At 38.9% G+C, this 24,183-nt stretch overlaps 1 protein-coding gene across 1 annotated transcript in view; it reads left to right on the plus strand.

Moving 5' to 3' along the window:
* LOC127663337 (GTPase IMAP family member 8-like) overlaps window positions 1–24,183 on the plus strand; it is a 26,999-nt gene extending 2,816 nt beyond the window's left edge. Inside the window, exons 2-6 of the mRNA XM_052154877.1 lie at window positions 685–793; window positions 1,469–1,534; window positions 13,251–13,859; window positions 15,187–15,888; window positions 22,244–24,183. Coding sequence (XP_052010837.1) covers window positions 685–793; window positions 1,469–1,534; window positions 13,251–13,859; window positions 15,187–15,888; window positions 22,244–24,183 — 3,426 coding nt within the window. The remainder of the gene's footprint in view (window positions 1–684; window positions 794–1,468; window positions 1,535–13,250; window positions 13,860–15,186; window positions 15,889–22,243) is intronic.

Here is a 24,183-nt window from a genome sequence, read left to right on the forward strand (position 1 = left end):
CTCTGAGAACATGGTGTTAATTTGCAGATATTGTTGCCATTTGTACGGCGCTTTGGATAAAATGGCTGCTAAATGACTACATTATAATATAAATGTGTTGATCTGCTCAAATGGTCAAGTGAAACTTTCAGTGACAGCTTCATGTTTATAAAATAATAGATCTTTCTTCTGGATGTAACAGCTGGCCACCCAAACTGCTGAATCTTACTAAACCAAAATGGACGTCTCTGTCTCTCTCCCCTAGTCTTACTACATGGTGTTTATAAGAGTACGCTGTGATTTTAGAGACTTTGTCTTGTTCCCCAGGCAAGTGCAACTCCAGAGTCTTATGGTTATAAAATGCAGTACTTCACTACAGATACCTTCAACTTCAATCTACACACCAACGTTTAGTGAATGACCATACTGAAGCTTGAGCAGCCGTGGAAATGTGGCGCTGTCATTACAGTGACATCAGATAGTTTGTTGGGGAGACGGTAACTACGACACTGACATTATCAGGTGAGTGTATATCTTGCCTTGTAGTGCTTGTTTAGTTGGTCAGCACTGTTGCTCTTGTATTTTTCTCAGGTTTTGTCCAGAGGAGTGATACTTCTCCATGGGTTTGAGAGTTTAAGCGAGGACCTCTGGTTCTGTAACCGGTGTCATTCAAGCTGTCCGTTGCTGTTGATTTGTCTCCATTAGTTCAGATTCCGTGTTCCCAGTGAGGATGTAGGTGCTGGCAGTAAGACGTTTGAAGCACACATGCATCTCTTCATGGTGGTGTTCTACAGCGTGCACGCTGGTTCTGCAGGTTCCTGAAGAGGGCAACGTCTTGACACTCACGGATCAGACAGGATCCCCGTGCGCCATCAGTGCATCCAGATCTCGGAGCCAGGAAGATGTTTGAATGCTGACACAGTATCCTTGTGTAACTGGTGAAATTCACTTTTTAGAATGTGACTTAATCCTGGTCAGTTTAAAATCTGAACGTGATCCTGTGTTTTTTAATTCTCAAAGTGTCCATATGAACTTCAGACTGAGCTGCACAGAAGTGACTTTAAATAATTTTCACGGTTGCTCAAGTGTGACGTTAACCATGTTGACGTAAAACAATGTCCAGCTGTATCGAAATGAGGCTTCGATTGCTTCAGTAGGACCAGGATCTGCGGCTGCATGTGACGTTTGGTGACCATGCCACCTATGACAAGTGTCAAAGGCTTGTTTTTGTCCAAAATATTGAAACCGTTTGTTATAGATTCCATCGGTCATGAGAAACACTACCAGATCAGCCATATTGCCTCATATAGAGTGATGTATCTTTTGAACGCTTTGTGGATGAGAGAAAATCTCACATGTCTCGACAGTACCGGAGAAGTTTGGAGATAATAGTGATTGGTCAATTTGAACCCTTTTTTTTTTTTTTTTTGGATGGTTTATTTTCCACTTCTGAAGTTTTGTTCTGACTCTGTTTGGTTTGTGTCTGTAGCACTGGACAGATGTAGGAGTGTGGTGCAGTCACCGGTGTGCTGTACTGGAGATCGATATGGGAATGGTTTGAAGTTTACTCAGTTTTATTTGGGTTATGCTTCATGAGGGATGCATGTTGCCCTCAACAATAAAGTGGCATACCTGCATGTCATAGTCAAATTAAAACCCATAATGTTCAGTGTTGTTTGAATCTGTTACCTTATTTTGGAGCCTTACAGTATGTCTTGCAGAATGCAGTCAAATGCTGTTATTAGGGTAACCCTTACATCCATTATAGATCTGTTTCAGGATCTGTCAGTTATAGTTCATCATAACGTGTCTTATAATATTGAGACGTGTCATATGGATGGATTATATTTCCATATACGGACCATTCTGACGAATTAGTGCAAAGTCAACGGTGGAAACATGAATAAACAAAATGTCCCCAATACTTTTTCGGCCCCTCTCATATCTAATAAAAGAACAATCAGTTTTCAGAATGTTAAGAAAAGATTATTTTCCCAAAATATGTCACTTCTGAAATCCACCAAAATAAAAGGATTACATTTATCTAAGAATTTGTTTCCACTCTCCCCTTTAACATTTGAGTATTTGGTTATACTTTATTTAAAAAACCTTTACATTTAACCAATTAGTAAACTTGTTTACTAAAAATCTAAATACACTTCATGATACTGATATGAGTTGATGATTCATGAATGTTTATTTAATGTTAATGTTAATTAATAACTTGTTTCGGTAGTGAAAGTTTGTTTGAAAGTTTGTCATTCCCTAAAATATTTTAACATAATCTTAAATGTTTGTTAAATATTAGAAACATTATGATAAATGAAATGTAGTGATTAAGACGTAATTGTTTCTATCATCCTTATTTGGATGGACAAATACCTGCTTTTGAATTGTCATTGGAGTTAAAGACTGTTCGCTCATGCCGCTTGTTTTCCTACAAATGAGAGAGTTTAAAAGCTCAACCATAATATTAGCATTAAACCTTTAGCATTAAACCTGTAGCATTAAACCTTTAGCATTAAACTTGTGCTGGCTGACTTTGAGCACTTTGTTCACAAATTTATCCTACAAGAAGTCTGTAACGACACAAACGGTCCTACATCAAAGATATATACAACGTGAGACTGCATCTCTGTCCATCACGGCCGTGTCCGATCACATCATTCTGAAGTAAATGTGGAACTTTAAGAGCGTCATTACCGAAATATTCTCTGCAATTTAAATGAAAAAAGGGTTTAAATATACATACAACTGTTCCATACTTGTGATTGTTTCCTAAAATAGTTAAAAATAACATTGTAACTAATGAAATCACGTCATTATTGAATCTTTATCATACTGGATGTGCACGTTTAGCTAATCGAGTATAAAACCCCAAACGTTGAGTTCATCTTAAATGTTATGATTTATGTGCACCTGTTCAAAGCTTGTAATTATTTCCTATGTTAAACATTTTGTCACTGCTTAAAATCATGGCACTAGCAAAACATTGTGTTTTGGAAGTGACTGTTTCAGTAGTGATGAGTTTAGCTTATAATTATTAGGAAATAATCACGTTTTAAACTGTACCTACAAAAAACAAATATTTAAATAAAAACCAAAAAAGATTGATTGCAGATAATGTGTGTTTTGCTAGTGACAATTCTTCATGTTTTTCAGACTTTAGAGCACATTTCCTTCAAAATGATGGGATGTAACTTCCCCCCCATCCGGCCATGATGGACAGGGATGTGGCGGTCACTACTCGATCCATACGCAAACACGATTGGTACTGCGCATGTGTGAAAATGTGTCTACTTCCTGTCTGATGTCGAAACAATTTATGGCAATTGTTTTTATGGTTTTTTCATTGGTTGAATGAAAATACAAAGAAGCCACAGTAAACATGAAACTTAATTCATAACGTCAAATCTAAATAACAGCACAAACAAGAAATACACATAATAAACATGGTAAATGACCAGGGGATAACAAAAAGAAATAAATAATAATACAAAATAACTAAATAGATATATAAAAAAAAGACCAAAAGAATATTGTACAAGGGGGTTCATTATCAGAGTATGTCTCCAAAAGTTGACACAATTTAAGGGCTTTTTTTTTATGGTACATTTTAAGGATTTGAGGGAGATCACCAACTCCTTCTGGAAATGCACGAGGATGGGAGGAGTCTTAAACAATCTAGATTTATGTCTAAAGCAATTGGCCAAAACCACAATATTATTAAACCCAAAATTCAACATCACCATTGAGAAAAAAGACCCCATATTTTATAGATTTAAACTCAAAGTCAGGAATGACATCTTTCAAAGTTAACCAAACATGAATGTCAGAATGATTTATACATGTTCCAGTGACTCTGTGTCTGCTGCAGTGATTGCATCTATATTAAATATATGTCTGAGGAACTCAAGGAGAAAGAAAGAAACCTCACTTTCAAACACAAGGGGTCTTTCTGACGTGTAAAGGGAAGGTCTGTGCATTTACACATGTTGTTAATACCTTATTATTAAAATCTCCACGATAAAACTGAAACCATAAGTGATTAAAGTACTCACAGGTGAATAACACAATGTACCTTTACCCAACTGAGCCCGCAGGAATAGCTTTTAACAAAGACAATCTCTCAGTACACGTGATATTGTGCTTACCACAAAAATCATCATAACTGAGCAAATCCCTCCCCCATCCATAATGTACAATAGACCACCTTAATCCATCCAATCACAAACAACACAGATTTACTATTAATGAGGATTCACCAATTATTCCACAAACAGCAACTATATGGGAAAACTGTGTTTAATCTTCCAGTATAATAATACCTGAATATCTGTACTTTAAAACTTTCTCTAAATTCCACATCAATCTGTGGGATAACATCTTTTATCTTAAATGTATTAGTATTTTTTTCAAAATAAGATGAATATCACTATAAAATGTATATTTTTTTTATTTTTTATTTTTTTTATTTATTTGATAGGGACAAGTGGGAACAATCAACATGCACCACACTACAACATTTATAGCCGAGGCTAATTTGCAATGTCCGTCCCCAGATGGGTTTTCCACATAACAATACATACAGAAAGTAAAAAAGAATACATTTACATTTACAAGAGCATTACTAATTCTCTGAAGATATTAATATTAATAAGATATTAATATTCCTCAGATATTAATTTGGGGTCTGTGATTACCCCATCCTTAATAATGAAACTATGCATTGTTTTCCTGTCTCTTTTCTAAACGACTAAAATAAGCTGTATTCTTCTATCCATTTTGCACGAGATCTTACAAAAGCTCCCTGTGATTTCATTAAATACAAATGATCAAGTTTAACTTGAAGATACTTTAATTTATCATCCTCTGGAGACATTTCCTTAGTATTTAAAGTACTCCCACTTCCTCCCATTACAGTTAAGGTGACCCTTATTCTCAACAATCACATTTCTTATTTCCTTGCAATAATCTGTATCCCTTAACAGGTCTGCATTAAACTTCCAATAGTCTTTTCTAGGGTTATTTCTTATTGCTGAAGTCCAGATTAATGAAATAAGACAGTGGTCTGTCAATGGTGCATCATGAAACATCAGAGATATCTTCAGAGAATCCGTCAGTAATAAGCCAAAAGTCTTTCTGTGATTTAGAGGATCCATTAGACCCATGAAAACTGACTAAGATTAGGATCCTTCACTCTCCAAATATCTTTAAGGGAATTTGTCCTGCAGAACTCCTGAATAATGTTATTAAAATGGTGATTAGTATAACTAGAAGGAGATCTGTCCAGCCATTCATCAGGTGCCAAATTAAAATCACCTCCAATTAGTGCAAATGTTGTATTAAAGTTTGTTTTAAAAAGTGCGATAACATCAGTAATATTTGAAAATAAAATCTTGTTTTGTCCATTCCTATTATAGCCATAAACATGAACTAAAATAAGAAAAATACCTTCAATATTCCCCTGAGAACTCTCCACATTCCCAGGGCGGTTGTTAAGGCATATGGCGACACTTTGCTGGGAGTAACAGATCCTCAGCACCAGTTTCCTCCAAAAGACGCTGATTAACCGCCACCTCCATCACTTCAGCGTAATCGTGCTCGTTTCTGTTTCTACTCACTATCTTCAGATTGTTTTGCTCTGCTTTCCAGCTTTAGACGATGAGAAATGTATTCCATTGAAAAACTAACTGGGAAAAGTCTAAAAATACATAAAGAAACTTTGGGACTTTGCTAGTTGTTAACTGTGCTGCCATGTTGCTCCTCCCTCAGGATCGATATTTTTGATACAACATCAGGATCGGAGTTGAACATATTTTCTTTCATTGTGAATTTGTACTCGAATTTTGGCTTTCATTTCAAAGTTGGATTCAATCTAAAGTTATATCGCTACATCCTTTGAATGTGATCTCAATTAAAGTTGGAGTGTTTTTGAATGATAAAAACCTAGAATTTTTGATAAATAACCTGATTGTTTTAGGTAAACACTTTATCCACAGATGTAAATACTTAAAGATTAAACCCCATTTCAACGGATGGAAGAATGATCTGAAGCTATTTGCAAAATCTCTTGAAAGGATGACTGACAGTAATGCCCTGAAACTTGTTTCTGCCTTGAACTGATTTTTGTTATTAGATTAGGATCCTCACAATTTTTATTTTTTATTTTATTTATTTATTTATTTCATTGTGTGTGGTTTGTTTTACATGCTGTATCAACACGGAAAACATATGTATGATTATTGAATTATGCCATAAATGTTTGTATTTGATTTCTGTTTAATAAGAAAAAAAAAAAAAACATCAGTATCGGAAGTATCGATCCGCCCATCCCTATTCCTCAGGTGAGCTCAGGACTGCCCTCTGCAGGACTGCATCTATCAATGCACAGATTAATTCATCTTTACATTCAACATAATATAATGTGTAATGACGTCACGAGTATACGCTGATGTTGTAAAACATTGATCTTTGACATAAATGATTTCACTGAGCTCTGACGATACGATAAAACAACTGATCAAATGTTAAATGCATTTCGCAGCACACGTGACTGATGTGCTCCTGTTTCCGGTCAAAGAAACTTTCGATTTAGAAAACAAGGGCGAAGATGGCGGACCCTCCGGGGAAGAATATCATGATATAAAAAGTAAAAACTAAAACTCGTGTTTAGCCGAGTTAAGTGTTTCTTCGTGTACTACTGTCAACAAAATCATACTTTAAAACAGTTATTTTGGATAGTTCGTTTGGGTTATATTAAATATATTCCACACAACAAAACAGAAAATAGGAAGTGTTTTTCATAGATGTGATCACAATACAGATTCATTTGATTATCATTTGACTTGAGATGTTATAAAATGCCAAATGTGATTGAAACTAATCAGCAGGAACCCTTTTCTGAAGAGGTTATTATATAATAATAATAAGCATTATTTTAATTTCTTACTCAAAAAAGCTTCTCGCTTTCTCAAAAGTATTTTGCACAAGTTGTCAGATTTTGCACTATAACTATTGTCCTTATATTTTTACAATATCAACCCTTCAGGGCCTTTTGCCCCCCTAACCTGTTTATTTTTCTATGAATTTAATCAGTCATTTCTTTTCATATAAATGATGTTGCTCCTCCATTATCATTTTACAGTTATAAAATAAACTTTTATTTCAATCTTGATACACTTTGTTGTTAGCCCTGTTGAACCCCACTATAATGGTACTTGTGGTGACTTTCCTCCACTATCTTTCTGAACACACACACAATTAAATAAGTCTAAAATTAAGTGACACTTTGTCATGATCCTGCATTTTGATTGTGTTCAGTCTCCAGTCCAGTCGTGTTGGTTCATGCTAGTTTGCCCTGTTGTCTTTTCCCTTCTTCCTGTTGTTTTGGTTTCTTCCTTGTAAGTATTGTTTGTATTTTCGCCGTTCATTGCCTCTCTCCGCATCTTGGGTCCTTCCTCAAAATACCTGGACACTTCTGGTGTTCTAGTCAAAATAGAGACCAGAACACCATACAAAAAAACAGCACAACTTTAGTGTTTTCACATTTCTTTAAAATGTTTAAAAATCACATATATATATGTTCAGGTAATTATTATTTGTAATTGTTTTTTTTTTCACCCTTTTCTCCCAATTCCCAATGCACTGTAAGTCCTTGTGGTGTCGTAGTGACTCACCTCAATCCGGGTGGTGGAGGACGAATCTCAGTTGCGTCTGATACCGTCAATGCGCGTATCTTATCATGTGACTTGTTGAGCGCGTTACCGTGGAGACATAGCGCGTGTGTAGGCTTCACGCTATTCTCCGCGGCATCCACACACGACTCACCACACGCCCCACCGAGAGCGAGAACCACATTATAGTGACCACGAGGAGGTTACCCCATGTGACTCTACCCTCCCTAGCAACCGGGCCAATTTGGTTGCTAAGGAGACCTGGCTGGAGTCACTCAGCATGCCCTGAATTCAAACTCACGACTCCAGTCAATTATATGTGTGGAGCACTTTTCACAATACATTATATATTACCATACATTTATAGTGTGAGTTTCAGTATGTTTGGAATAGAATAATAATGTACTGCACACTGCCAATTATTAAAAACCATATTGACAGCAGCGACATCTATAATAATAATCAATTTATGTCACATGACCTCATTACATTGCAAGGCATCTAATTAAATTAAAATAAAATAAATAAATATTGCACTTTGGCCATTTTTAAATCCAAGTTTGTATAAAAATATCCATATTATGTTTGTAAAGCTGAAGTGCATCTGTGAGACATTCAATGCTCTGATTTTTACATCATGCTCATCACCCAAAGAGCTGAACATGAATGTTGCATGACAATATTTCCCTAAAAGCTGATCTGTGTATCATCAATCAACACAATGATGTGTTCTGTCTAATCATTAATCTGAATAATAATGCAGTTAACTCTCATCAAATGTTGTGTGTGTTTTATTCTATTTATAGAAATCAAGAGGGACCAAAGTCCAGATGGTAATCATCCCAACAGTAAGTCAATACAATTGGGAAATGTTGTCATATATTTTGTAATTCAGTGGTGTCAGATCCAGTCACTGGACCACTTTACTAGACCTCTCTCTCTCCATCAGAAGATGTCACAATTTTGTCTCATATTCAAAATCGGTCTACAGCTTGAGATGTTAACTGTTCAGTCAGCAGGGGATATAGCAGAAGGACACAAAGTGATGGTTAAAATGAGCAGTTTATTGAATTATTACGTCTTTCTCAATGCTCAGACTAACTTTGTCTGATCAACAGTTACAGAAACAGCCCATCTGGTACCAACAATCATGCCGCAGTCCAACAATCATGCCACAGTCCAACAATCATGCCACAGTCCAACAATCATGCCACGCTCAATCACTGAGATCACATTTTCCCCATTCTGATGGTTGATGTGAACATTAACTGTAGCTCCTGACCTGTATAAGCATGATTTTATGCACTGCTACTACACGATTGGCTGTTATATAATCACTTGGATGATTGTTGGTGTCAGATTGGCTGGTTTGAGTATTTCTATAACTGTTTATCTCCTGGGATTTTCACACACAACAGTCTTTAGAATTTACTCAGAATGGTGCCAAAAACAAAATGCATCCAGTGAGCAGCAGTTCTGTGGACGGAAACGTCTTGTTGATGAGAGACATCAACAGAGAATGGTCTGACAGGTTTGAACTGATAAAGTCTACAGTAACTCAGATAACCGCTCTGTACAGTTGTGCTGAGAAGAATATCATCTGAGAATATGTCCTCTGAGTAACACTAAAAACCTAATAAAAACTGAATAAAACAGCATAATTATCTTTACCATGTATGGACACATTTATCCATGGTTATGCTGATTAATCTCCTTATGTGGCTTTGCTGCAGCCCTAACAGGAATGGGAGAGTGGTGTCTCTTTGCTGAGCGAGTATGCCGCTGAGACGTCACCCAAACGCCCTGCTGCAGGGGCTCTACAGCCGGAACCAAAGTGTGTGTGTTGCTCTCTGTACTACTCACATCCGAAACAGTATCTACCGGCTTCTCTTTCTCACTGACCTCCACTAGCATTCAAAATGAGTCTCTAACTCATTAACCTTCTCCGTCAGCCTGACTAATTCCTTACATTTATCAAGTTTCAAGTTTTCAAGTTCAAGTTTTCAAGTTTATTCTTTTTTTTTCTGGTAAATTTACATGTGAATCCCTCACTACTGATGGAAGAAGCTATAGTAAACATGTGGCATGCAATGCAGAAAGAAATAACATGAGCAGATGCCATGACTTACTGCAATTATTTGTTGTTGTTGTATCCGAGCGGTGAGGGTCTGAGATCGATGTGAATCCCTCACGCAATTGTTTGTTTTTATAGTTGTTCTTGATAAGCGGTGCTTTGAGATCAATGCAATAATCCATGTAACACAGAGGAGAAACCAGGTACGCGCTGTAAAATGTACACAGTTCAATCGTGATAAAAATAGAAAGCAGATGCATGCAGTTGAATCACGATAAGAGAATAATGCGGAGGAAAACCCGATGAACGCTGAAAAATGGCAGATATTAAAGATTAAAGGCTAAAAAAAGGATGCATGCTAAAAAAAAAAAAGCTAGCAGGCTACAGCAACATTTACTGCTTCACAACATCATCCTGTGATGTTGGAGACCTTGAAATGGAGACAACTTCTCTCTAACTTGTGAAGACAATACTGAAAAAATGATCTGAAGAATAATATAGAAAAACAACATAACTAAAGTACAACACAGATGTATGTTTGTTCTCTTGAAGCCACACATACTTGTTGCCTTTTTAAAAACTCAAATCAGATCCTGATATCAATGTGTAGAAAAGATGGTGTAGGGACTGTAACAAGTTCGAGGAACGAGGAAGTGGGAGATGGCAAATCCAACTCAAAAGTATATTTATTAATAACACAAAACACGTTCACTTAACAGCATAGTGGTAAAGATCCACATATAAACACTCTGGGACTGACAGCGGCCAAGACACATGACTTGTCAGCTGGGTTCTCCCTCTCTCTGTGGAATGGGCCCTTTTTATCTCCCCATCTCTCCCTGCAAACACATAAACAGTTATTACCAGCAATTCACTTGAGGTGAAATTCCTTACCGCTTCCTCTCCCTGCAGACGGGTGCTCGACCACACCGTCACCTCCACATGCCCCCACTGCCCGACTCAGGTCAGGGGAACTGTCTGGTCTGCCAAACAAACAAAGCGAATGGATGGGTCACACATTTGTGTAACCCAAGCGGTGTGGGAAGGCCGTTTTCTCACGGGACAACAGAGCTAAGGGGATCTGCCAATGTCCCTTTGTTAAGTCCAGTGTTGAATAAAAGTGAGCCGTACCAAACAATTAAGCAGTTCATCAACACGAGGCATTAGATAATCATAACATTTCTACACTGTGTTAACTTTTCTATAATCCACACAGAACCGGACTGAGCCATCACTCTTTGGTACCAGAACCACCTGGCTGGCCCAATCACTGTGGGATTCTTCTATTACCCCCATATTGAGCACTGCCTTTAATTCTTACCATACTACCTGTTTCTTGTGTTCATGCAACCGGTATGGAAGGCTACATACCACTACCCCTGGGGTTGTCTTGGAAGTGGTGTTTTATAAGATTAGTGCGGCCGGGGAGAGGCAAGAATCAGAGAAATTATTATCTGGCAACCTCCGTACGTTGTGACGGCGAGAGGTGGTCTCCACAATGGATCAGGGTGAACTGATTGGCTTAGATTCACCTCCGGTCCAAGCTACTCCCTCTCTGGAACTACCATTGCAAAGAATATGGGGACTGCCTCTTTCCATGATTTTTGTAGGTTGAGGTGGTAAATCTGATGTGCCCTGCCCCTATCTGTACACACTACCTCATAGTCCACTTCCCCAACTCACTGTGTGATCTCAAAGGGCCCTAGTCACTTCACTAGTAATTTTGAGCTTGATGTGAGCAGCAATACAAGTACTTTATCTCCTGGTGCAAACTCCCGTAGCCGAGCTCCCCTGTTATACTGACGGGACTGATGTTCTTGCACCTGTATGTAATCACCCCAGTGTGTGAAGTTTTGCTCTCAGGTCATGAATGTATTTTATTGATTTTTTGCTCTGTGAAGATCCCTCCTCCCAATTTTATTTTGTGACGTCTAACATGCCACAAGACTTATGCCCATATAACGATTAAAAAAAATCGTGTGGGGGGAAAACCCTGTGGAGGCTTGCAGGACCTCTTGTACTGCAAATTACAGGGGATCGAGCCACTTATCCCAGTTCCGAGCATCTTCCTGCACAAACTTATGAATAATATTTTTTAAGGTCTTATTATATCGTTCGACCAAGCTTTGTGGATGGTACACACTTGTCCGAATCGATTGGATACCCAGTAGTAGTACCCAAGTAGTTCCAAAGGAAACTTTGTCAATGGAATGGGGCGCAATGTCACTTTTGGAGATTCACCAGCTGACATTCACGGCATGCCGCACACCACCAGTAGACATTCCTGTGAATGCCTGGCCAATAGAAACGGGCCATGAGATGGCTTAGTGACATCCCAAGTGACCTGCCATCGTATTATAATGAGCAGCATTGAATAAAATTTTCAGACAGCTCTTCAGTATCAACAACTGGGTTGTATTCTCTTCTGTGCGAGTGTCCTGTGTCACTCTGTACAACCGATCTTTTATCATTAAAAATATGGATATGTGAGTGCGATGTCTGGCTGAAGAATTTGACCATCGATCACTATCACTTGGTCAAATGCTTGCCTCAGTGTTTCGTACCACACATGACTTGTCAGCTGGGTTTTCTCCCTCTAGTTGTGGACTGGGCCCTTTTTATCTCCCACTCTCTCACTGCAACTCGTAATTACCAGCAGTTCATCTCAGGTGAAACTCCTTACCGCTTCCTCTCCCCCCAGATGGGTGCTCGACCATGCCCTCACCTCCACAGGGACATAGTAAATGAACTCCTGAAATGAGATAAAGAGTCAGCCATTGAAAAAGCCAGGAATGTGCTTTGCTGAGGGAATGAAGTGCAGTTGATGCTCTGCCATGTCAAGCGTCTCAGTAGGTGTATAATGAGCCTGGAGAAGGACCGCCTTCTAGATGATTGCGACTGAAGTGGTATTGTTACAAAAACTAAGACACGTTTGTGTGCCCAGAGGAGAACCCATGATACGCTGGTGATGATGATGGGGTACATTTCGAAAATGCAAATGGAGGGGAGCGGAGTGTGAGAGTGTGGAATTCGTCTGGCCATTTTTCTTAGAACCATGTTCCTATAAATTAGCCTCTGAGAACTTCAGAGGACACGTGTCCATGAAAAAGGACATGCCATCTGAGGTTTCAGGGTTTTTTCACTGGAGAGGGGATGCCCAGCTTGTTAGAATTTGTTTTAATGTCCAGGGTGGAGCTATGAGTGGCATGGGAATAGAGGAGCAGAGAAAATGTTTTAAATGACAGTCGGAGAGACCCTGAATCTTTTAGCCAAGGCAAAATCTGAATTTAGAGTGTGATACTCCCTGGTCTAACCCAATGGATGTACCTATTTTGTCAATTTTGTAGTTGAGACTGGTAAAAAGACTTCATATTGTTGATTTGATCTGTAAGTTGCATGTGAAATCTGACAATTTTACAGTACCAGATTATCAGCATGTTAATTGAATCAGAACACTGTTGTTTGTTATTCTACAACTGTCTTGTGACAGCATGTGTTTGTGTTTATTGTGTTTGTTCCAGTGAGTGATTTGAGGATTGTTCTGCTGGGGAAGAATGTTGCAGCTAACAGTCGAGTGGGGAACTTCATCTTGGATGAAGACATGTTTGGAAAGACAAAATACCCTCTTGATGTAGAGCAGTACAGTAGAAGAGTGGAGGGGAGAAACATCACAATAATCAACGACACTGACCTCCTCAATCAAACACTCGCAGCATCTCAGATCATACAGAAAGTGTCACAGTTATCTTCTCTAAAACCTCATGTGATCATACCGGTACTGCAACATAATGATTTTAGTAAGAAGGATAAAGAGAGACTATCTTCTGTGTTGAACCTCTGTAAAGAGAAGATGAAGAGTTGCACAATGGTGCTGACATCTGACAAACAGACACGCAGCTTTGGACTGAGTTCTGTAAACGAGAATGAATTTATTCACCAAATAATTGCAGTGTGTGGAGGAAGATATCTTCATCTCCAAAGAGAACAGCGCTCCGACATACTTACAAAAGTGGAGGAAATAATCAAGCAGAGTGAATATTTATTCAGACTAGAAGAGGAAGGTTTTGATCCCAGAAAAACTGGAAAACATGATGAAAGCCATAAAGAGATTCCCTTTCAGAAACTGAGCAGTAAGTACAGTTCCCACAATTAAATAAACAACTGTGTTTCATTTCAACTGAAAGAGGAAATCTTAATACCAAGAGAATTTAGCATTACTTTTAGCCTTTGTTAATTATGTAGAATGAAAATAATTAATTTGCTCAGCCATATTTGACTTAACTTTAAATACTTCCACATTGATACTGAAAATAACACCACCTATCATTGTCCATTATCATGTGCAACTGGTACTTATCTGTGAACAGGGCTTCATGCACCATCTTTTGAGTTCTGAATCAAAGCAAAAATAACACTTTTTAACAGCTTAATATTAGACTCTCTTCACATATTCGGGTTTAGAATGCAAAGGTTAAATAATAAAAAAATGGAGAGCGTTTATGACAGTCAGTATATTAAAGATGGCTCATTTACTGTCACTCCCTCTGCAGCTGTATTACAAACCACCAGCTGTTGGTTTTGTTTTTGACCAATTCCAGGGAAATACAATACAATACATTTATAAATCATCATAGATCATTTATAAATTGCGTATATAAAATGTTAGCTAGATTTACACTACTAAATGAGGCGGAAACATACCACAACAAGTGTATGAAAAGTGTCCATACTTGAAGTCAAATATGAGTGTGCACACATTTGACTGACAGTGATTAGCATGCATTTTCACTCAGCTTTGGCATTTTGATAATAACTAACTTTGTGTTCCTGTGACTTAATTTATTTAGTAAAACACAAACAAAGATTTTCAATAGAGATATGATTTTATTAATTCCATACAATGCAAGTCAATGGATTCCAATCATTTATTAACTCCAAAAAAGACATAAAGGTAGCATAAAAGTACAAGTTAAGGATAATAATTTTGGTTCAGTTTCTTGCCCAAAACCAGCTGTATCAGAAAACATGAATTAAACCACTGGAGTCCTACAGATTACTTGTATGCTTCCTTTATCTGATTTTGGAGCTTGAGAGTTTGGTCGCCATTGACTTGCACTATATGGATATAAAGTATTCACATCATTTCTCCATCAAATATCTTTGTTTGTGTTTGGCAGAATGCTGAGTAAACGATGAGAGGATTATCATTTTTCCAGCTCTTATTTATTATAAAGAACAGAACTTTACATTATGCAGGAATCGAAACTGGGATCCAAATGCCCACCTTAAGATGGCATCATGCAATGCCAGTTATTTGAAGGTGTAGTCAGCATGGCTGTTAAGAGTGGCTAAACAGGCTAGAGGAGATTATGTGGGATGGTGGTGCCATCATGTAGAGCATGTGTTAATCCGTTCAACTAAACGGTTTAAATTTGTTGACTCTTTATATCTTTTCAGAGTCAATCTTACACAGGCATGAAAAACAAAAACTGAACCTGGTGCTGTGTGGACGAGACGCGGTGCTGAAGGTCTCCATATCCAAACTTATAAGAGGGAAAACAATTTCTAAATCAACACTGTACCTCAGTGAAAAGGCACAAAGGTTCAGTTTACAGTGTGAGAAGAGGGAAGGGGAGGTGTGTGGACGTCTCATCACTCTGGTGGATCTTCCAGATCTGTTCAACACTCAAATCTCAGAGGAGGAAGTGATGCGTCAATCTATCCAATGTGTGTCTCTCTGTCAGCCTGGAGTTCATGTTTTCCTCCTCATTATTCCCATTGGTCCACTCACTGATGAAAACAGAGCAGAGATTGAAAAGATCCAGAAGATATTTGACTCTAGAGATCACTTCATGGTGCTTTTCACTTCTGACATGATTGTTGAAGAACCTCTGACAGATTATGCTAAATCAGTCATGAAATCTCAAAGTCTCTGTGGAGGTCGGTACAGAGTGATGGGGTTAAAAGAACATGACAACAGACAGATCTCAGAACTGCTGGATTATATAGAGAACATGAAGACTGAACCCTACACACTTCAGATGTATGTGAGAGCTCAAGAGAAACGGGTCAGACAAGAAACAGAGGAGAAATATAAAGAAGAACTGAAGAGAATGGAGAATACAATCAAAGAACTGCAAGAGAAGAATCAGCAGAAGGGTAAGTGGGTTTTACTTTTAAACATTATGGCTTTGTTTACACTGCATATAAATCTCTGAAGGACTGACTGTTCATACTGTATCTTTGTAAGTGCACTGATTCTTGAGACACAGGACAAAACAGGATGCAAAACTGAAAAAGAGTTAATGTCTTAAGAATGTATTTTATTTTAAATGAATCTATTCAACATGCTCAGAGGTATTCACCTTAAGGAGGCTTGTCATCTTGTCACCACAATCCCCTGCTTCTTCCATTGAAATAAAATACATGTTTTGGACCTTATCGATCCGGTACTTCAACTGTATTCTTAACGGTTCTTTTTGTTATATATATATTAAACAAAGATAAAAGTTATATAGGCACAGTGATTTAATTTCAGGAAGGTGTACTAACATTACTGTTCAGGTGTGGTCTAAAAAGAAATCTAATAAAGTAATCAATTGTAAAATAACACTGCATAGTTTATCATAGATAGATTAATGCTTATTAATGCAGAAGTTATTCATTCAAGAGCTGTAAGTGATTTTCTCTTTGCCTTTTGTTGTTTGATTGGCAGTAATGGCTCAATCGTCAGCATGTTTAATAGACCGCTTCCCTTTTAAGACCGAGTTCAGATCTAATAGGCTCCTGATGCAGCATATTTTCTCCCAACTATTTCCATAACTACGTCCATTTAAGACATAAACTGTGTTTAAGTGAATCTCCAAGCCAGTCGTTTTGACATATTTGTGTGTATATTTGATCGTTTAGACGCATGAAACCCAAAGTAGCCTATACTTTGCTTGTCTCGCTATGGTGTGTTTCGAGCTGGCGCTTTGGGAACGGTATCTCTCGCGCTCTTTTTATTATTAAACGCGTCCCGCAATTTAGCAACAGTAGCTAGACTGCATTTTACAACAATCACCGATCGTGCTGATTCTGATGTTAAGTTTGAGTTTTAGGGGGAAATGTCAGTGCACCGCTGTGAAGGGATAAATATTGTATAAATAAATTAAAGATGTATAAATATTCTTTTTATAATCTTTGGAAGGCGAAATCTAAACTAAAATCAGACTAATATCACAGATCTAATCCAGGCTATGTTTGAATGTTTAGTTCTGTCACTCATTAAGCAGGGCTGTGTTGTGCTCGCTGTGGCACCGCGAGATATCTCTCTCTCTCTCTCTCTCTCTCTCTCTCTCTCTCTCTCTCTCTGCTCTCTCTCTCTCTCTCTCTCTCTCTCTCTCTCTCTCTCTCTCTACTCTCTCTCTCTCTCTCTCTCTCTCTCTCTCTCTCTCTCTCTCTCTCTCTCTCTCTCTCTCTCTCTCTCTCTCTCTCTCTATCTCTCTCTCTCTCTCTCTCTCTCTCTCTCTCTCTCTCTCTCTCTCTAGCTAAATTGCATCACAGACAAATGGTTTCATATTATTATACATACAAATGGCTGGCGAGATAAAATAACTTTCTCTTTATAGCAATAAAGAATGTATTTTCTTAATTTCTCCAGTACTGACAGCAGAACCGATAACGTCCGAGCTTACCAAAGCCAGTCCTTCAATAGCCTATAGTGCGTTCGTATTTTTTTATTACTTATTTATCTGCATTGAGTGACAACCCTCTCAAATATAAGACACAAACAGAACAAATAAAAGTCTCAGATTCACTGTCTGTAATTGCTAAATTCTTGCTTCCTTATTGTGACATGATAGCAACCCTTCTGCTGTGATAATGCTACTTCAACTACGCTATCAATATCCAAAGTAGCCAAACGTCATGTCAACTATCGCATTTGTCGCGTTTCTTCTTGAAGTTGGCAGTAACGTATCAAAAGTTTTTAATTAAATATAAAGGAGTTATACAAATTTAATCCTTACTGTTTTCTCCAAGGAACTTAGCTCCTTCCTTAGGCACTGGATGAGGTCTGTTCACTCTGCTGGAGAATGACTCTAGGGGCAGTGTGCGTCAAACACGTGTTCCACAACAACACTAGGCTGCCCACAGATGCGCCTGCCTAATAATCGGCTTGATATGCGTGGAGATTGGCCGATGCTGATTATGTAAAAAATGCAAAAAATCGGCCGATTAATCGGTCGACCTCTATATATAATTATATGAGGTTACATGCTTTATTGTTGTTATTATGATTATTATTATCATCATCATCAGTAGGCCTATTATCATTACTAGGCTATTGCTATATAATTATATGAGGTTACATGCTTTATTGTTATTATTATTATTATTATTATTATTATCATCATCATCAGTAGGCCTATTATCATTACTAGGCTATTGCTATAATTGGGAATTGGCACCAGACCTCTGATATTAATTTATGCTTTATTATTGTTATTATTACTAGGCCTAATAGTAGGCATCATCTGCATTTTTTACAGAAGCTTGCTGGTAGGTGACGTTAATGTGAGACCTGAGCCTGCTTTGCCTTGCAAAGATCCTCAATTCTTGGCTCAATGTTTGATAAACATAGCCTCAAATCATCCTCGATTTGTGCAAGATTGCGGTATTTCGTTTTGAGTGCAGTCATTTTTGAGAATCCTGCCTCACACAAATATGTCGACGCGAAAGGAAGGAGAATCTTCAAGGCGACGTCACAGAGTTCAGGGTATTCCTGCATCAATGCTGCCCAGAATGACGAAAGAGGGCAGGAGCTAAAGAGTTCCTTCAGTCTACTGTCACTCTTCAGCTCAATAAGCTGTTCCTGCATATCAGTTGATAGCTCGTTTGCTGTGCACACAAACGGATCTCGAACCCACGCAAAAGAGCGATAATCCTCTTTAAAGTACGTCGCAAATTGTTTTCTCATTGCTGACAGGTGCTCAGACGCTGATTGAAATGGGGAGGAGAAATCGTGTGACGTGCCTGCATCGGTGATAAAGTCTGCAAGGCTGGGGAACATGTCGCAGTTCCCTCGACTGATGCCAGAGGTCTAGTGTTTGTGTGAAGGCGTGCACTTTGTCTGCAAGGAGCAAAATATGAGTTTCGCGGCCTTGCAAAGACAGGTTGAAATCAAACAAATGAGCGCCGCTTTCTAAAGTCTATGAGCGCAGCACACACAAATAAACTAAATTGACATACTGCAGTTAAATTTCAAAATGTGTTTTTATATTTATAACATTTGAATACAGTTCAGCAACATACATCACACGACCTGACGACCAAGAGAGCTGACAATTGACCATCACTTAATTTACCATCACCTCACGATTGTGACACTGATTTCATATGACAGTTCAACAAACAAGTTAATAATATTAAGTCACTTACATTTTAGACGAAATAATGACTGTTTTGATCCGATGAATCCAAACAAAGATCACAGATAGCCATAGCGCATCTCACAGCAATGCGTGTTTTGAATGATTCAGTGTTGTGAACGAATCGGTTGAGTCAAAGATTCAATGACCCATTCACAAACATCTGTCTCATTCTTGATGAATCGGCCGTTTGAACGAATCGTTTGAATGAATGACTCAATGACTCGCTTAATGAAACCGCTTATCACCTGCATTTGCGCTCACTAGCGACAAACCAATCAAATTTGTTCAAATCTTTTTTTTTTAAAATCAGTCCAAACACATTTTAATTTGTATTCAGGAGTTATGTATATACAAAACTATAACTTTTTATGATAGTAGTTTAGTGATAAAAAAAAATGTGCCCCAAAAATATTTTTTTTCCAGTTTTTTTTCCCTTCCATCGTAGCCTACTCGCCCCTGACCTTCTGGTCAGTAACCCAGAGCCTTAACTGCTGAGCCACCACTGCCCCAAAGGACAAAAAAAGACCAGGACAACGGAGCCTCAATGTAAAAAATATTTAAATACAATATTAGATGAGTAAGTGTGTACAGGTGAATAATTGGTATAGTTGAGGTTCAATGTTTATAGAGCAGATTCAAGAGGTCTTATGATAACATGCGAGCCAACAACAGACTGACTACAGGGTGTTCTGGACAGGCTTTTAAACAGGTGGAGGAACAGCGGATTAGCGGATGTAGATGACGTCAGGCCAGTAATGATGATTGATGCTTTGATGAACCAGTGGCGAGTCTTTAAGGGCATTATAGGCGGTGCCCTCTAAGGGCACTAAATTATGTTTAGAATTTGGCCCTTAAATGGTAGTTATATAAATCAGTGGGTTTCCCATGCTTCAAACACACAGGTTGCACACACCAGCTGTTTAAAGTAATACAGAGCAAGTTATTGCAGAATTCACTAGCGATCTAGTTATAGCTGCACGCTGTTTGACTGACAGGTGACTTGTGTGTGTGTGTGTGTGTGTCAAGCACATTCACAGAAATGCAGATACGCATCTGAACAGTTAAATACATTTCAAAATTCTGCCTAAATGCTGTCTTGGTGAGGTATTAATGTAAACACACCGAGTTATGTTTAAAGTGAATGTAAACTTGTAAGTGTAAATTAACTAGAGTGTTGTTAATATTAATTAAATCTAATCAAATCTAACCAAAACAAGAAAACCACCAGATAAAGTATTAATGTATTATAATCATACAATGAACACAGGAGTAGTTTTATGATGCATTTCATTCAAAAAAATTCTTGAATACTTGATACTTCTGTTAAAATCTATATTAAAGCTTCTTAAAAAAAGCAATGTTCCCTATCTGTCACTCACTCGACGTTGTGTTGATGTAGAGACACTAGGGGTCACTCTTGGGAGCCCCAAACACCTCTGATCTTTGAGAAAAGACCAATGGGAATTGGCGAGTGGAATTTGTATGCCACTCCCCCAGACATACGGATATAAAAGGAGCTGCTCGCAACCACTCATTCAGATTTGTTCTTCGGAGCCGAGCGGTTGTGTTTTAGCAAGCTGAATTCCTCTGCCGGTCCATTCACCTCTGCATGCTGTTGGATTTACAGCGGTTTCTCCCCCTCTTGCACTGGTTGAGTGCAGAGAATGCCCCTGGGCACTTCAACAGCCTAAAAGAGTATATATTCTTGCAAATAAAATAGTATATTTTCTCTAAAAGAGTGGCACTGATGGAGAGCATCTTTTTAAAGATGCCTTTCTGTCTATGTGTAATTCCTGGTTGCGTTCGTTATCTCTCTGCTTCCGACCACCAAGATCACAGTCTCGCGTGCCTTGGCTCTTCCCACGTGTAGACAGCGTTCGTGGACTGGTCATGTTCTCACTGCAAGAACATGACCGTGGCAACATTGCGGTTGCAGCTTTCCTTTCTCAGAGGGAAAGCCACCCCAGCGGCTCTCCGCCTCGGTCCTTCTACCTACGGGTATGAGGCCATGTCGGTTAGGGCGATTTGGGGACCCCAATGGGAGCCGCTCTGCCATTCCCCAGGACGCTCGTTTGCCCCTGTCGAGTTCTGGAATGAGACCTCCGGCTCATCTCAGGGCAAGTTTGCAGTCTCATTCGCGGTTCGCGATGTGGATAAGCTCTCGATTGCAGCCCAGGTAGGCCTATTTGGCAACACCATCGAGGACTTTGCTTTGCAGTTCTCGGCAGTTAAGGAGCAGACGGAGGAGACGACACCGGCTCCGCCCTGGCTTAGAGCCACCCGCAGGAAGCAGACGTAGTACAGGTAGTGTGGGGCACTGCCCGGTATGCGCACTGGGTGGAATGTACCCTCCGATTATGAGGACAGTTGTGAATTCCCATGGTAAATAAAATGGTCTGCATCTAACATTCTCAAACTCCACTAGCGATGAGTAGTAACTAGAAACTAGCACAGAGTTCTTGCACCATTCTGTGTTGATGTAAACACATAAGCCACCACCGCGAGACTTACCGCACAGAGCTGTACGAAACGGGGTGAGCTTGTCTAGCTCAATGGTGGTATCCAGAACTCTGTCGCTGAGTCACTTCTCCGTGAAAACAAAAATGCAGCAGTCACTAAAGTCACTCTGCGTAGCCTGCTGGAGTCGGATGTAGTCAAGTTTATTGTCCAGGGAGCAAACATTTGAGAGCAGGATAGATGGGAGAGCCAGCCTGCAAGGGTTTGGTTTTAGCCTAGCTTGGACCCCCGCCCTCTTGCCGCACTTCTGCTTCCTCACACCCCGCTTACGACGTCCTCGCCACCGGCATCAGGTGACTCTAAGGACTGGAGGCCTGGTCCCCGCAGCAAGCCGAGATCGCGTAGCTTCTCTAGCATATCATCATGCAGCTTAGTTGTTGCATGATTTCTATACTGTAGCAGTGTCTGGCGATGGTAGACACGAACACCGGTTGCTCCAATGTCCATGTGCCGAAAGAAAATATGAATTATCACTGAGGGTACTGGGGACAAGTTTAAAGCAATTACTGGAGGAAATAAAACAAAAATGCTCAAATATGTTTAACTACTCCCTTAATGCATTACTTTTCCAACATGTTTTTCAGGTGCTGAAGGTGAACCAGAATGTTTGAGGATTGTGCTGATTGGGATGACAGGAAATGGAAAGAGTGCTACAGGAAACACTATTCTTGGAAGAAAAGAGTTTCTGAGCCAATCAAGAGCATATTCAGGGACAAGCGTTTGTAAAAAGGGACTTGGTGAAGTTGGCGGTAAATCAGTAGCTGTTGTTGATACTCCAGGACTCTTTGATAGGACATTGACACATGAACAAGTACAGGAAGAAATAGTGAAATGTGTTTCACTGTCAGCACCTGGACCTCATGTCTTCATCATTGTGTTGCGTGTGGGAAGAATTACTCAGGTGGAGCTAGACACTTTAGATCTGATCAAGAAGATCTTTGGTCCAAAAGCTGCACAGTTCAGTATTGTTCTGTTCACGAGAGGAGATGATCTTGATGATCAGTCCATTGGAGATTATGTGAGGACAAGTAAATCTGCAGAACTTGAAAAACTGATCAGAGACTGTGGAAACAGATTTCTGGTGTTCAATAATAAAGAAGAACAAGACCAGACTCAAGTTAATCAGCTGTTAAACATGATCAAGATAATGATCAGCTCCAACACAAGCCAGTTTTTCACTAACGACATATTTGAGGAGGCAGAGATGTCCATTAAAAAGAGAGTGGAGGAAATACTGAAAGAGAAAGAGAGAGAAATTCTGACTCAGAAAGAGAAATTAAAAGCCAGCTATGAGATGAAAATAAAAAAAATGACGATGAGACTGGAGGAAGAGAAAAGAAGAGCAGATAAAGAAAGAGTGCAGATGGAGAATAAGTTTAGAGAAAAAGAGGAAACGCTCAGAAAACAGTTTGAGGAGAGAGAAAAAGCTGAACAGATGAATCGAGAGATTGAAAACCAGAAACGATCAGAGGAGGAAAAACAACAAAAAATGGAATATCATAAAAAAATAGAAGAGACGAAGAGAGAGATTGACAATCAGAGATTACAGTATGAAAAACAGCAGAAAGAAAGAGAAGAGGAAGATAGAAAGAGAGAAGAGAGATTCAAACGAGATCAAGAAATGATGAAAAAGGAGCAAGAACGAATAATAGCACAGTTAAAAATGAAACAAGAAGAAGAAACTAACAAGAGAGATTTCGAGGAAAGAAAGAAGAATAAACAAGAAGAGAAAGAGAGACAAGATTGGGAGAGAAAAGTCAAAGAGGCTGAAAATGAGAGAAAAGAGAAGCAAGAGGACATTAAACGACAACAGAGAGAATGGGAGGAGGAGAAGAAAAGACAGATGAGAGAACGAGAGGAAGAGGACCGAAAGAGAAAAGAGGAACATGAGAAACAGCTGAGAATGAAACAAGCAGAACTGGAGAACATGAGAAAGACATTTGACAGAGAGAGAGAAGAAGAACGACAGAAGAGAGAGGATGAAAAACAACAAGAGAGAAGAGAGAGAGAACGGAAAGATAGAGAATACGAAGACAAGAAAAATGAAATGAAAAGACATTATGAGCAGCTGGAGCAGGAGAGAGAAGAGAAGTGGGACAAAAGAAAACGAAAGGATGATGAGAAAAGAGAAGAAGAGAGAAAGAAACGGGAGAAAATTATTACAGATCTGAAACAAGAGCAAGATGACGAGATCAGAAGAAGAGTAACGGAGGAGAGAATTAAATCAGAAAGGGAAGAAAAAGAGCGTGAAGGAATGAAACAGAGATTTGATGAGAAAATAGAGGATATAAAGAAGACACATGAAGATGAAGCCAGAAGAAAAGCAGAAGAATTTAATGATTTCAGAGACAGTAAAGAGCAGCATGTTCAGTATCTCAGTGAGATGCTCGAAGATCATAAAAAACAGCATGAGTTATTGGAGAAACTCTACCAACACTTCAAAGAACAAAAAGGTGAAGAAACAGAAAAGCTACGAAAGGAAATTGAAGAACTTAAGAGTAAATCAGGCTGTGTTATTCTGTGA

The sequence above is a fragment of the Xyrauchen texanus genome, chromosome 2 (assembly GCF_025860055.1).
Source record: "Xyrauchen texanus isolate HMW12.3.18 chromosome 2, RBS_HiC_50CHRs, whole genome shotgun sequence".
NCBI classification, from domain to species: domain Eukaryota; kingdom Metazoa; phylum Chordata; class Actinopteri; order Cypriniformes; family Catostomidae; genus Xyrauchen; species Xyrauchen texanus.